A 13,641-nucleotide genomic window follows, 5' to 3' on the forward strand; every position below is an offset into this window, starting at 1 on the left:
CAATCATAGCAATAGGACACATATCTGGAGGAAGGAGCAGGACTTAAGCTGGGATGCACTGCAGCACGCTACCTTAAGGATAGCCTCCAGTTCTCACTGACACAAAGCCACCTGCCTAGGAGGGGACAGGGACAAAAAACCAAACACACAAAACCAACCACACAGCATGTGGTAATGGTTCTAGTGGAGAGTGGGGGTGGGTGGGGACAGAGAGCACAAGAAAGGACTGAAAACATGTTGAGGTAAAGAGAGAGAGGGGAAAGAGACATCCATGGTTCAGTGGTTGTGAGCATTGGCTGCTCTTCCAGAGGTCCCACATTCGATTCCCAGCAGCCATAAGGCAGCTCAGAACACTCTCCAACTCCAGTCGGAAGAGATCTGACGCCTGTCTGGTCTTTGTACCGGACAGCACGGTATACAGACATACATGCGGGTAAAATGTCTGCACACAAAGCAAATCAAAGGAAACTGTAAAGGGAAGGCTTGGGGGATGGCTCAGTGGGAAGGCACTGACTGTTTGAGTGTGGGACCTGAAGTTCAGATCTACAAACCTACTGGATGTGTGTGGTAGACAACCTGTAAGCCAGTGCCTGGCGGAGAGACACAGAGGACCACTACTCAGCTGGCTACTCAGACCAGCCATATCAGAAAGCTCTACTTCAACTGAGACACTGAGTCAATGAATAACGGGGAAGACAATGAAGGGAGACCCCCAGGGCCAACCTCAGGCCTCCACATGCGTGCACACTCACATCACATGCATGCATATTCACACATGCATGCACACTTACACGAGTATACCCATACACAAGTGAACATGTGCACACACAAATGGATGATGGCGGTGGTGGTGATGGTGATGGTGAGACACAAAATCTCTCAAAGTGCAAACAAATGTAAGCATTCTATCTCATGTATGGCTTCTTTGCAAACAAATGTAAGCATTCTATCTCATGTATGGCTTCCTTGCAAACAAATGTAAGCATTCTATCTCATGTATGGCTTCCCTTAAAAGAACAAGATATCCTTGTCCAGATAGGTGTGGGGTATTTGGTCCTCTTCTCCCCGAGGCTTCACATCTATGAAAGCCATCTGCAAACCCTCTGTGCTCTGACCCACAGCTTGTCTTCCTGTGGAGCAACCTGGATTGGCAGGCACAGCCCCAAAATGAGATTTTTAAAACTCAGCCCCGGACCAAGAACTATGCAGTTGATGATTCCGGTTAAGTTTTTGTTGAGGATAATAATCTTTCAAACAACAAGCCCAGAAGTAACAGAGCAAATGAAAAAACCCTTGGAGGAACAGAGTTCATGTACTTTTCCGGAGTTCAAGCATGAAGCCCACATTTAGTTTCCTAGAGGTCTATACTTGGTCAATTTGCCTGAGCATTTGACATTCCTCCCTCCCTGGAAGGATGTATAATGCCCTCACTGCCTACACTGTCCATACTACACACTAACAGAGGAGCTGTTTAACCAAGTCCTCAAGGAAAAAGACGGCAAACGAACTTACAGATATCTACAACTGTCAACCTGAAGGGGGCTGAGGTCACACTCATTTGTGAAATGGGTGTCAAGCCAAGAACCTTCTATTGGAAGCTATAATCTTAGATTATAAACTTTGCTGGATGTTATCTGTTCACTCCTAAAGAGAAACTGAGGTAACAGCATTACCTTAGAAGGGTGTCTATTGCTAGGACACCACAACCAAAAGCAGCTTGAGAAGAGAGGGTTAGCTACAAGTCCATCACTGAGGGATATTAAAGCAGGAACCCGCAGGCAGGAGCTGATGCAGAGGCCATGGGGTGGGGGTGCTGCTCACTGGCTTGCTCCTCTGTGGTTTGCTCAGCCTGCTTTCTCATACAACTCAGAACCCCTGTGGATGCCCCCTCCCAGTTCAATCACTGACTGAGAAAATGCATTACAGACTCTCGAGCAGGCCATCTGGTGGAGGCATTTTCTCTGTTGAGGGTCCTTGTCCCAGATAACCCTAGCTCATGTCAAGTTGACAACAGCAGCAGCAACAACAAACAAACTAACAAACAAATAAACAAAAATCCCAAAGAACCAAAAACTGCAACTTAAAAGCCAAAACAACCGGAACAAAGAATTAGATGTTTATGTATTTTTTTTTTCCTGAATAACTGTTTTAGAAAACTTTTCTCTTGACTTAATTTTTTCCTTACTCCTTTTACAAAGAGATGCATATCGGGGACTGGGTTGGTGCTGGGAGTAAAGTGCTTTCAGTGCAGGCATGGAGCCCAGAGTTTAAATCTCCAGCATCCTGGAAAAAGTCAGTTTGTGGGGAGGGGAGAGGAGAGAAGGGATGAAGACCAATGTATCCCTGAAGCTTGATGCCTAGGAGTCCAGCTAATCACCAAGTTCCAGGTTCAGTTCCTACCTCAAGAAATAAACTGTGGAGTCCTGTTCACATATATGTACATGCAAACACATACATAAACAAAGATTTACACCCCACACAACCAACTAACCAACCAATAGGAAGAAAGGATATGGATGTGTGTGTGTGTGTGTGTGTGTGTGTGTTCTTACTTTAATTCTTTTTTAAAAAGACCGTGAAAATGAACCCATCCATCTTAGTTAGGGTTTCCATTGCTGTGAACAGACACCATGACCAAGGCAGCTCTTTCAAGGACAGCATTTAATTGGGGCTGGCTTACAGGCTCATAGGCTCAGTTCGTTGTCATGGCAGGAAACATGGCAGCATCCAGGTAGACACGGTGCTGGAGAAGGAGCTGAGAGTTCCACCTCTGGTTGGGAAGGCAGCGAGGAAAAGACTGGTGTCCTCAAGCAACTGAGAGGAAGCTCAAAGCCCACCCCACAGTGACGCACTTCCTCAGACAAGGCCACACCCACTCCAGCAAGGCTGCACCTAATCGTGCCACTCCCTGGGCAGAGCATATACAAACGACCACAGTGTACTTCCCGGTAGTGGTAGACTGAGTCCTGTGGATCGACCAACAAACTGGAATTAGCCAGAAACTGTACAAGCTACAAACAGGCAAGCAATGTCTGTGGTGCCACCACCCAGGCAATCATCTGGGAGACCTGAACCGTGACATTGCATCTGAGGCTCACAGTCCCTAGACAGTGGGATTTCCAGAGACAGGCCCAGCTCTCGGCCATCACCTCCTGACGATGCCAAACCAACGAGTTACTAACTGTGAAATACAGGACTGAAAACTGTGAGAAACTGCAGAGAATAAAAAATGAGGAAAAGCAGAGGTGTCGGGAATAGACTTCAAATGAGCATGCATGGCACAGACTCAAAAATGAGAAAGTAAATTCAAATAATAAATACTACAAGGGCCTAAAAGAACAACAACGGACAGATGATAGACTTCAGTGTGTTGGTCTAGTATCACAACAGACTTATAAAGAGTGACCAAAAGGGGAGATGGGAGCAAAGTTGATTAAAAAAAAAATAAGCAAAGATACAAGAGAAGCTAGGCTTGGCTGTGCACGCCAGCACTGAGGAGAAGGAGGGAGGGGGGAAGAGGGAGGAGGGAAGGAGAGGGGGAAAGAGAGAAGGAGGGAGGGGGAGGGAAAGAAGAGGAAAAGGGGGAGGGGTGAGGAGGGGAAGGGGAGGGGAGGAGAATGAGAAGAGGAAGGGGAGGAGGAGGCATCTCTGAATTTGAAGCCAGCCTGGCCTACAAAGCAAGTTCCAGGCCAGCCAGGGCTGAGTGAAATCCTGTCTTAAAAACGATGCTCGAGCAAAGAAGCATTGGAGACATTCACCCCAGAGGTAATGGATGGTGCCACAGGTGACTGTAGTGCCAACAAGAGAGTGGAAACAAATGGGCAGAAGCAGCAAGAGCTGATCATTGCCAGGACAAATCCGAGATCAAGCAAAGTCCTGCGGCCCTCAAGAAAGCTCACAAGGAACACAGCACTGTCCTTGGTGCTGTGTCACAGGGACCTCATCTACCGACCCTGACACACAGATTTCAGTCTTCTGGGGAGGTGGGGGTTGTTGCCTGGGGTCCACACGTACCAGTCTCTGACTCCCTTCGCTCCTCCCTGGATCTCATGTTACGCTGAATTAATTCAGTATTATTATCTACTCTGACTGGCCTGCTCCACAGGGCTGCTGGGATGGCACCTTACCCACCCAGCTCCGTTCATCCCCACGGCGACAGCTCTGTATCAGCCTGATGTGCAAACACTGCCCTGACCACCAGGACTGTCACCTCATAGGGACGTGAGTTAGCAGACGGAACCCCCTTTCCAGCAGTAGAATTCAGTCACGAGTTTCTCACTGTCCCCACAGCACTGGAGAGCACACCCAGGGCACTGCACATGCCCAGCAGGCTTACTGCTGAGTTACATCTGTTTCGATCACAAGATTTTAAAATGAAAACAAGAACAAGTTCTGTGCTTGATAAAACAGAATCCTTTAATTTGCACTGTGCGTAAAACCAAGGTCCTGTCCAAGTCTCAAATTTCAGTTGAACACAGTTTATCTTAAAATCTATTGAGGATCAAAACCAAGCAGGTATAAGTCCTCAGTTTCTGTAGGAGGAAAAGGGGCGGAAGGACAGATACTAGCCTAATCTGGAAATGAAGTTCACATGAGGAAGCTGTACTTAATTTACTAATGTAATTCTGTAATCCCACAGTTAGCTTTCAAATCAGCAAACTGAACCCAGAGTATTTTTGTTGACTCCTAACAATACCAGAAGCCAATCAGCCTCCTGTCTCCACCATACCTAAGATATCAACCTACTGGGAAGATGTATTTTAAAATCTAGATTGTGTATCAAGGAATTTCTACCATTCTTCAAGTATCAAAGGTGTAACCTCTGACCTCTCCACACTTCTCACTCAGTTCTTCTATAGCATTGGATGCTCAAGCCAGCCAGTCTCTCCAAAGCTATCTTTCTGACCCGGAGGCATGGCCTCTGTCTACCATGCTGACTTCAGTCTCACCAGACCATATGTAAGATTCGTGACTACGGCTCTGAGGATTTTATAGCAGGCCTTGATTTATTCACAAAGAATGGTGCTTTGCCCTTGTCTTGTGATTTTTTTTTTTTCTTTTTATTACCACAGAACAAATACTGGCCCTGCTGTGCCTGAGGACTGCAGGAGGCTTGTTCCCAGCCAGACATGGGCTGGCAAAGAGACTCAAGGAAGCTGGGTTTGCCTAGGATCGTTAGTGCCAACACTTCATCCTTGAATGACTTCAGACTTCTATGTTATAGTCCAACTGCCCCACATTCGCTTGTAAATAAATTCTTAAAGAAACGCAAAGTGTGAGGAATAATTTGCTTTCATTAACACAGGGCAGAACGCTATGACATCTGAGTAACCTGAATGCTTGAGATTACATTTTTACCCACTGACCTCTTTTTCTTTCCCAGAATTCTTCGGTTTCTCTTGAGGTCTGACAAGGCCTCTGTATGAGCTGTCTGAAGGATCTGGCCTCCCTAGTCCATTTTTAACACCTGAAAAACAAGTAGATTGGAGATTGGTTAGAAACAACAAGGGTTGGACAAAACTTAAGCGTTCTCTTTCTGCTTAAATGGGGACAGGATACTGCAGACTCTGCCAGTCACCGCCATACCCGCCTAGAACATTTAAGAACTGGTTAGAGGGCTGGAGGGACAACTCAGTAGATAATGCACTTGTGACACAGTCCGAGGACTAGACTATCCATGCTGGTCATATTGTGGTGGTGGTGTTCTTTACTTTTAAAGTAAAATTTAAAACTTGGCAAATAAATAAAAACATCACGCATGTGATGGGGAGCAATGCCATTCTCTGAGGTCAGATACCATGTGCATGTGCAATAAACACGTGTGACTATGTACAGACACCATATACATATAGGAGCTCAAGGGAGAAAAAAAAAAAGACTGTAGAGCAGGTAGGCAACTCCTTGCCTCTCGCTTAACTGTCCAAGAAAATCTTCAAGGTTGGTTAGCGCGCTTTCCCACATCTGCATGTTTGTACCATTCAAGACAATTCTAAATTACAAAATACTAATAAAGCCCCGTCTGTCAGAGAAGACCCTTCTTAGACGCACGCCATCGGCTATGTGAGCTCTATGCTTAGTTGCTGTAGAGTGGTCTTTAGTATAAAGCTTTAGTGTTAATCTGCACATACTTAAAACTGCTCCCCCACAGACTTTCACACTAAGCCCACTTCTTGCCACAAAGACGCGCACAAGCAAAGAGATCCCACTGCATTCCATGTGGCTCTGTGATATTTCAGCTGCATAAAACAGTGTGTGTGTGTGTGTGTGTGTGTGTGTGTGTGTGTGTGTGTGTGTGTGTGAGAGAGGGAAAGAGAGGAGAGAGAAAAGGAGAGTTGTCCCTTACCACTGTAGCCCTGCATGATCTCTCTCTTCTTAGTCTCCAGCAGACTGCTTATTTTAGAGATTAGCTGGGCTTTATTAAGGTAGAAAATACCATGAGACATACATGAACATACTTGTGATCTCGGAGGGCAGCAGCTGAGGAAGGTGACTGCAGCTAAACTGCATATCCCGCCTATATGCTGGTTCGGGTATGAGCAAAGACAACATGAGGCCACCACTGCAGGTGACCCAATGCACACGCTAAAGAGACAAATAAATATACTCCAAGGCAAAAATCATAAAAATATCCCCGGAAACCAAAATGGGCACACCATGAGAAAGTCTACTTTGCAGATGGTGGGGCAGTGTGATAAAACTGAGACTGACCCAAGCTTGAGGAGTAGCACCTGTGAACTTCCAGTCTTTAAAACGGAATTGTATCTAAATACAGAGAGGGGCCAGCAAGATGGTTCAGTGAGGAGCCCGAGTCTGATCCCCAAAGCCTACGTGATAGAAGAACTAACTCCTGTGAGTTGTCCACACACACACGCACACACACACACACACAGACACACAGACACACACACACACATGAGCGTGCCCTTGCCCAACGCGCACACACACAATGCACAATAAATAGGTATAAAAAAATTAATCATAAACTCTAAAACACAGAATAATAGTTCAGTGTTTTCCAGAATTCAAACTAGCTGTTATTTGTATCCTGGGCCCTATAAACATTTTAAGGTCAACATTCTTGGCCTATAAATGTCTAAACTGGATCCTTTTGGAGACAAACCAACCACATGCTAATCCCCTTCCTCTTCAGGCATCTTTTAAACGTCACGTCCCTCTCAATCTCAGATAACTGCCAACCCACTAAAGCCCTCAGTTGGCTTTAAGAGGATGATGGACTGCAGCAAGCAGGCAGAGGGTTAATGAGTCTGCTCTAAGAGGTAGTAAACGTCTTTCACCTGGCAAGTGACACCAACATTTTTGTATTACTTCTTAACGCTTCGAACAATCTTAAAACAAACAAGCCAACCAGCCAACCAACCCCTCTTGGCTCCTAACACGCATGGGACACAGACAGAAATTGTTTCTAATCATCCTTCAGATCTGAGGTGATTTAGGGATAGAATATTCCTAAGGGGACATAAAACCCTGAGTCACAGCATAAAGCAGACACATAGCTCTCACCACACCTCACGTGGGAGACTGCACACATCTCCTCTAAGGTCACCAGGCTCCGAGCTGACCATGGGGCCAGCCTGGTCCCATCTCCCAGCATCCTCCCCTGGCTATCCTGTCTGCTCCTGCAGTTCTGTCTTTCACAGGTTGTCACATCTGTGCTGCAGTGTGCATACACACACACACTCACCACCCCAGACAACTTGAGGCCTCATAACACCTTCTATCTCAACATTGCTAAGTCACTGTCCCTTCTCTGGACTTGTCAATGGATGGACAGATGCAACCAGCTACCAGGTATTATTTGGGGTCTTAGGTGAAGCCTATCCACCACACACAGTGGGCCTCCAGCTACCAGGTAATATTTGGGGTCTTAGGTGAAGCCTATCCACCGCACACAGTGGGCCTCCAGCTACCAGGTATTATTTGGGGTCTTAGGTGAAGCCTATCCACTGCACACAGTGGGCCTCCAGCTAACAGGTATTGTTTGGGGGGTCTTAGGTGAAACCTATCCACTGCACACAGTGAGCCTCCAGCTAAGAGGTATTATTTGGGGTCTTAGGTGAAGCCTATCCACCGCACACAGTGGGCCTCCAGCTAACAGGTATTATTTGGGGTGTCTTAGGTGAGGCCTATCCACCGCACACAGTGGGCCTCCAGCTAACAGGTATTATTTGGGGTCTTAGGTGAAGCCTATCCACTGCACACAGTGAGCCTCCAGCTACCAGGTATTATTTGGGGTCTTAGGTGAAGCCTATCCACCGCACACAGTGGGCCGCCAGCTAACAGGTATTATTTGGGGTCTTAGGTGAAGCCTATCCACCGCACACAGTGGGCCTCCAGCTAACAGGTATTGTTTGGGGGGGTCTTAGGTGAAGCCTATCCACTGCACACAGTGAGCCTCCAGCTAACAGCTATTATTTGGGGTCTTAGGTGAAGCCTATCCACCGCACACAGTGGGCCTCCAGCTAACAGCTATTATTTGGGGTGTCTTAGGTGAGGCCTATCCACCGCACACAGTGGGCCTCCAGCAAGCTGCTGCTCCTCCATGTGACAGGCTGATGAATGTCTTAGAAAGCCCTAACTGGGGGTCTTGATAAGGAGGATTTATCTCCTGTTCCAGAAACTTCGAAGATATTGATCCCAACTGGACTCGGATAATTGGCTTCTGGTGAGCCTGCCCCCCACCCCACCCCAGCTTGCAGACAGCAGCCTTGTTTCCAGTTCATATGGGCAAGGGGACTGGAAGAATTCCTGGTGTTTCTTATCCTCTTTATGAAACACCAGTTACATCATAAGGGCCCCAGCCTTGAGACCTCATCTGAATGCAGTGTTCTTCCAAAGGCCCAATTTCCAAATACTCTCACCTAGGGTCAGGGCTGGGTCTTGGGGTGGGGTGGGCAGTGTTCTCTCCACACTGTAAGTCCCCTCCAGCCTCACTGCACCCATGCTGTGTTTCCCCACTCTTCATAAAATCATCAAGTACAAATTAAAAAGGGGAAAGAAAAAGCATCTAGCAGAAGGGTGCTGTGGAACAGGAGTAGAACTGCAGCACCTTAGAGGCTAGGGTAGGAAGGCTGCTCCAAGGTCAGGCTACGATGCAGAGTAAGACCATGTCTCAAGAAACAAAGACACAGGAAAAACCCCAGCGCCAACACTTTTACAATGATGTAAAACTCAATCTCAAAAAGTACAAGTGTGAGCAGAGACAGACAGACACATGATCCACGGGATCCTGAGCTTGCAATCTTCCCATACAACCGTTATCAGCATATCCTACTGGTTCAGTAACTCCATGTATCACAGGAGCCCCTAGTCTTGTGAAAGGCCTGTCACAGCCTCATCCTGAGAAGCCCAGCGTGGCCACAGGCAGTGACCCCAGCCTCCCAAGATCAGCACAGGCAGTTCCCGTCACTCCCGTCATAGACAAATACTCTAGGATTAAACATTTGGCAGAAATGACAGTTTCTTGGTTAGAATACTTCAATAAAGACTCTACATGTTCAGCCTCATCAAAACACAGGTGTTACCCACTCCTGTGCTAACACTTGCCACACCTGAGAGTCCACTAGCCCGTTTTGAAATGCTTTGTTAACTGCCAGTACGGATGAAGCAAATGAGCTGTAACTGATGTCGTCAAACTGCCAGAAAGCTTCCCATTGGCTAACTTCTTGGATTCAAGAATGACCTGGCAGGAATATTACACTCCCCAACCATGCATGAGCAGGGAGGGCATGGATATCTGGTATTAGCTGAAGCTTGGATCCCTGAAGACAATGCCCAGATCTTGAACTCTAAATGACCTATGATGAAATATAGAGATATTAGGTAGTCTGAGCACACATTAACTTTTATAGACGCTTGCCTCAAATAGGACACTAAGTTAAGGGGGCTGGGCCTTCAGCAGATCTGTCTACTGGAAAAGCTTTACCCCGTTTCGCTGGGCAACAAATGTTTACGCATCTGAAATTTGTCTGCAGTAAGATCTGGTGGCCAGAGCTGCTGGAAGGACAGTAGTCCATCGTCAACCCCCAACAGCTGGTAACTGTAAAAGAATCCAATAGTTGGAAGTGGCCAAACTGTGCAGATAAATGAACACACATGTATAAAATGCTGACGTGAAATTCCACCACACACTGCACAGGATAAAATCTGCACTGAATCAATGGCCAGATGCGGGCTATCGTATGGAAAGTACTAATGCGGCTGGTATGCAAATGAGACACATGGAGCTCCTGCATCAGCGTCACCAGTAGAAGGTGGGCAGGAGCTCCATCATACGACAAGGTGCTCAGGACATCTGGTAGACCTTATCTACTGGGCGAGTCTGACTGCATGTGGGAGCAGAGGCAGAAGAATGTCACCTCAATATTCACCAAGCTGCTTTTCATACTTCCTGTCTTGCACCATCTAAAGATAAATGAAGCTTGGTGTGTTGCCACATACCCATAGTCACAGCAGTGCAGAGGCTGAGACAGGAAGCTTATTAACTGGAGGCCAAGTGTGCACACAGAAAGATCTTGCTTCCAAAATAAATACATTAAAACAGAAAGCAAGTCCTCTATCCCCCCACAACTTAGGAGCAGACATTTTTGAATTCAGACTATATACAGTTCCTACATTTCTCAGACCTAATGAAAGAACAAAGCTATATCCTAACTACAAGATCTCTACCTGCACGATCCAAGAACTCCCGCCTATCTTCCCACCACCAACTCATGCATGTACATAAACACCTCCTTAGGACCCAACAGGTTTGAAAATTGTTTCCTTGGGGAAACAGACTTGGACAAGACCAGTCTTTGTGAAACGGTGCCCTCAAGAGTGAGTTGAGGTGCCTAACACTGTACACAATAACCTTAAGGAATTAATTGCAATCAGGTTAGGTGATAGGAAACTCACCTATGAGAGTTCCAATTAAATTACAGGGTCACTCAGACTCTCCCCACCCAAGAAATCTGTTCAAGACTATAGTCAATTTAGTGTTTCATCAGTAAAGGTTTTGCAAAAATGTCTTTTCTCGGGGTTGGGGATTTAGCTCAGTGGTAGAGCGCTTGCCTAGCAAGCACAAGGCCCCCTGGGTTCGGTCCCCAGCTCCGAAAAAAAAGAAAAGAAAAAAAAAAGTCTTTTCTCTAATTATCTGTATTTTATAATTATCTCTATTTCTCTATATCTGTATCCTTTTGACCCATTACAGAAAATGCCACTGGTCCTCTACTAAAAGAAACAAGTATCTACTGTGAATGGGATGTCTGACTTTGTTGCTATGGCCCGTTTAAAGTAACAGGATAACACGGTTCTATGTATATGAAAGAATACCTTTAAATATATTCCCAATTGCATGTTTATATACACAGCTATCTGGAAGGGAATAGTGTTGACAGTCATTGTTTCTAGCAAACACACTAAGCCATGATTTGTCCTTCAGAGTATCCAGGGTTACGGCGAAAACAAATCAGATCTGGTTACTCCGGCTCAGAATCCCTAGAGCTTCTCATTATACTATGAAACAAACTGGAATGCCCTGTCTCGCTGGGGAGGGAAGGCCTCAGAGATCTGATTGCTGCCACACTTGCGGTCACTGTCCCCTCCCCGAGGCTCAATGGCTTGATGCTGCACTGGCCTCTTCCTTCCTGCGGGATGCTCGGTCATTTGTACTCACCTCCAGTGGACACAAGCACATTCTTCACCTGGCCTAAAGTCAGTACGGCCTCCTCAGAGGAGCCTTCTGTACCTGGTGGAACCTCCTATACTCTCGGGCATCACTGTTTTCCTAATTACTCACTGTTGGGTCCAAAGGAGGCTTCAATTCCCAAACTCCAAAAGGCAGTTTATACAGTCGGAAATGAGCCCCACCTGCACTACAAGGTGATAAAAGCCAGCATTTCTCAGGAACTTGTGACTGGTTTCATCTGCCTTAAGGACTCTTTTCCCTTGCCTCTGGCAGAAGGGACGTATGGTTTCCTGACATGTACCAAGGGCTGCATATCAAGGCCCACGCTGGCACCAGGCTCCCTTAGCATCATCTGTTACAGAGTTCCACGTCCACACCAGCACCACAGCCCTTCGCCCTTTCCCAGGCTTCACTTTTTCCTGATACCATTTGTTCTTTTTATAAGCGAGCTTTCACTCCTCCTTCCCAGCTGGTCTCCCAACTCTCTCTGACTCTTTACACTCTTGTATTCTCTTCCTCGTCTCCACATTATCTGTATTATAATTATATTAGCTACAGTAACTACATTAACTCTCAGCCCTGGCCATGTCCAGTCTACGCCTCCCCTTTCTGCTCTGAGCTCTTCCAGGTGCCTTCGGCTGCTCTCTCTCCCACCTACAATAAAGATGCTGGCCCAGTCGAAGGGCCGGGTCTGCACCCTCTGGAATGCTCCGCTAGCTGGTACCGTGTCCTGCCTGGCTTTACCATCTGTCTTCCCAAGGAAATTAGAACCTGCTGGGGTTAAGGCTGCATTCTGTTTCCTTCCTGGCTCTCTTCTTATAAACTAGAAGCAAACTAGAGGTGTAACAGGTCTACCACTAGCCTTCAATAGTAATTCAAGAATTAACACAGGCAGAAAGTGAGAAATTGAGATGGGAAAGTTTATTCTTTTTAATAAAGGAAACTTTTTGTTTATTGTTCATAAAATTATGGAATAAAAGTGTGAAGAGTTAATGATTATACCCCACTGTTTAAATATCAGTTACTGACCTTGGTAAATTTCTTTAGAAGCTCCATTGCACGCTATCTTAGAGTTGGTAAGTCCAAGTGGGGTTCAAGTGGCACTGAACAGCCTTTCATTTCAACGAGAGGGATCTGGAGGGTCTGTCTAGCTAATGCTCAGAGCAGCCTTCGTGGCTCCAGTTGGGGAAAGTATGGAACGTCCACTTCAGCCAAGGATTTACGGTTGTATCTAGAGTGGATCCCCAAGGAGTTGGCTGGCCCCAATCCAGCCTGGGCTGATAGTGGACAACAGAAAATACCCATGCGTCTTCTTAATGTTACTAAGTAAAGCAAGTGCTTAGGCTTAGACTAGCACGGTGCTTCCGTGCCTTAGGAGCCCATGTTGTCTTGTGGTAATGACATGACAGTTTACAGAACCATCAGTCAGACTGAGTCACACCTGTCTCTGCCTGTGCACCAGGAAGGTGGCCCACTTCCTAATCAGAACATCCTCTGAGTACTGGAGTGCTCGCAGTGCCCATGCTCTTCATGCTGTTCCTGAAGCCTGATACTCAGGACTGAAGTCAGGAGGGTTGACTCCTGGAATTTTGTCACAGGAACAAAAACTGTGACTAATGTACTATCAACTGTCACTAGTAAGATTCTTACTGCACTCCTCACATATAAACCCTTGCTAAATGAACCCAAATTTAAAAAAAGAAAGTACACTGCTCTATCAGTTGTGTCTCTGGTACAGCCATGCTAAGTGCGAGAGGCAATGGGAAGGTATAGACCACCCATCTGAAGTAAGTGCTGTTTCTTTTAATCCCAAGGAGGAAGCCTGGGGAGGCATACTCATGGCAACACATTTGACCAGAAAGCTCAGGGTCTGCCACCTCAAGAAGTCATTGGCAAATATCAAATGCATGTACCTTGAAATAAAAGGGGAGGGGAAGGCCTTAGATTGTAAAGAT

General features: G+C 46.4%; 1 protein-coding gene across 1 annotated transcript in view; it reads right to left on the minus strand.

Moving 5' to 3' along the window:
• Mcph1 (microcephalin 1) overlaps positions 1-13,641 on the minus strand; it is an 86,702-nt gene that overhangs the window by 41,350 nt on the left and 31,711 nt on the right. Inside the window, exon 9 of the mRNA XM_032918749.1 lies at positions 5,367-5,467. Coding sequence (XP_032774640.1) covers positions 5,367-5,467 — 101 coding nt within the window. The remainder of the gene's footprint in view (positions 1-5,366; positions 5,468-13,641) is intronic.

The sequence above is a fragment of the Rattus rattus genome, chromosome 13 (assembly GCF_011064425.1).
Source record: "Rattus rattus isolate New Zealand chromosome 13, Rrattus_CSIRO_v1, whole genome shotgun sequence".
In the NCBI taxonomy this organism is placed as follows: domain Eukaryota; kingdom Metazoa; phylum Chordata; class Mammalia; order Rodentia; family Muridae; genus Rattus; species Rattus rattus.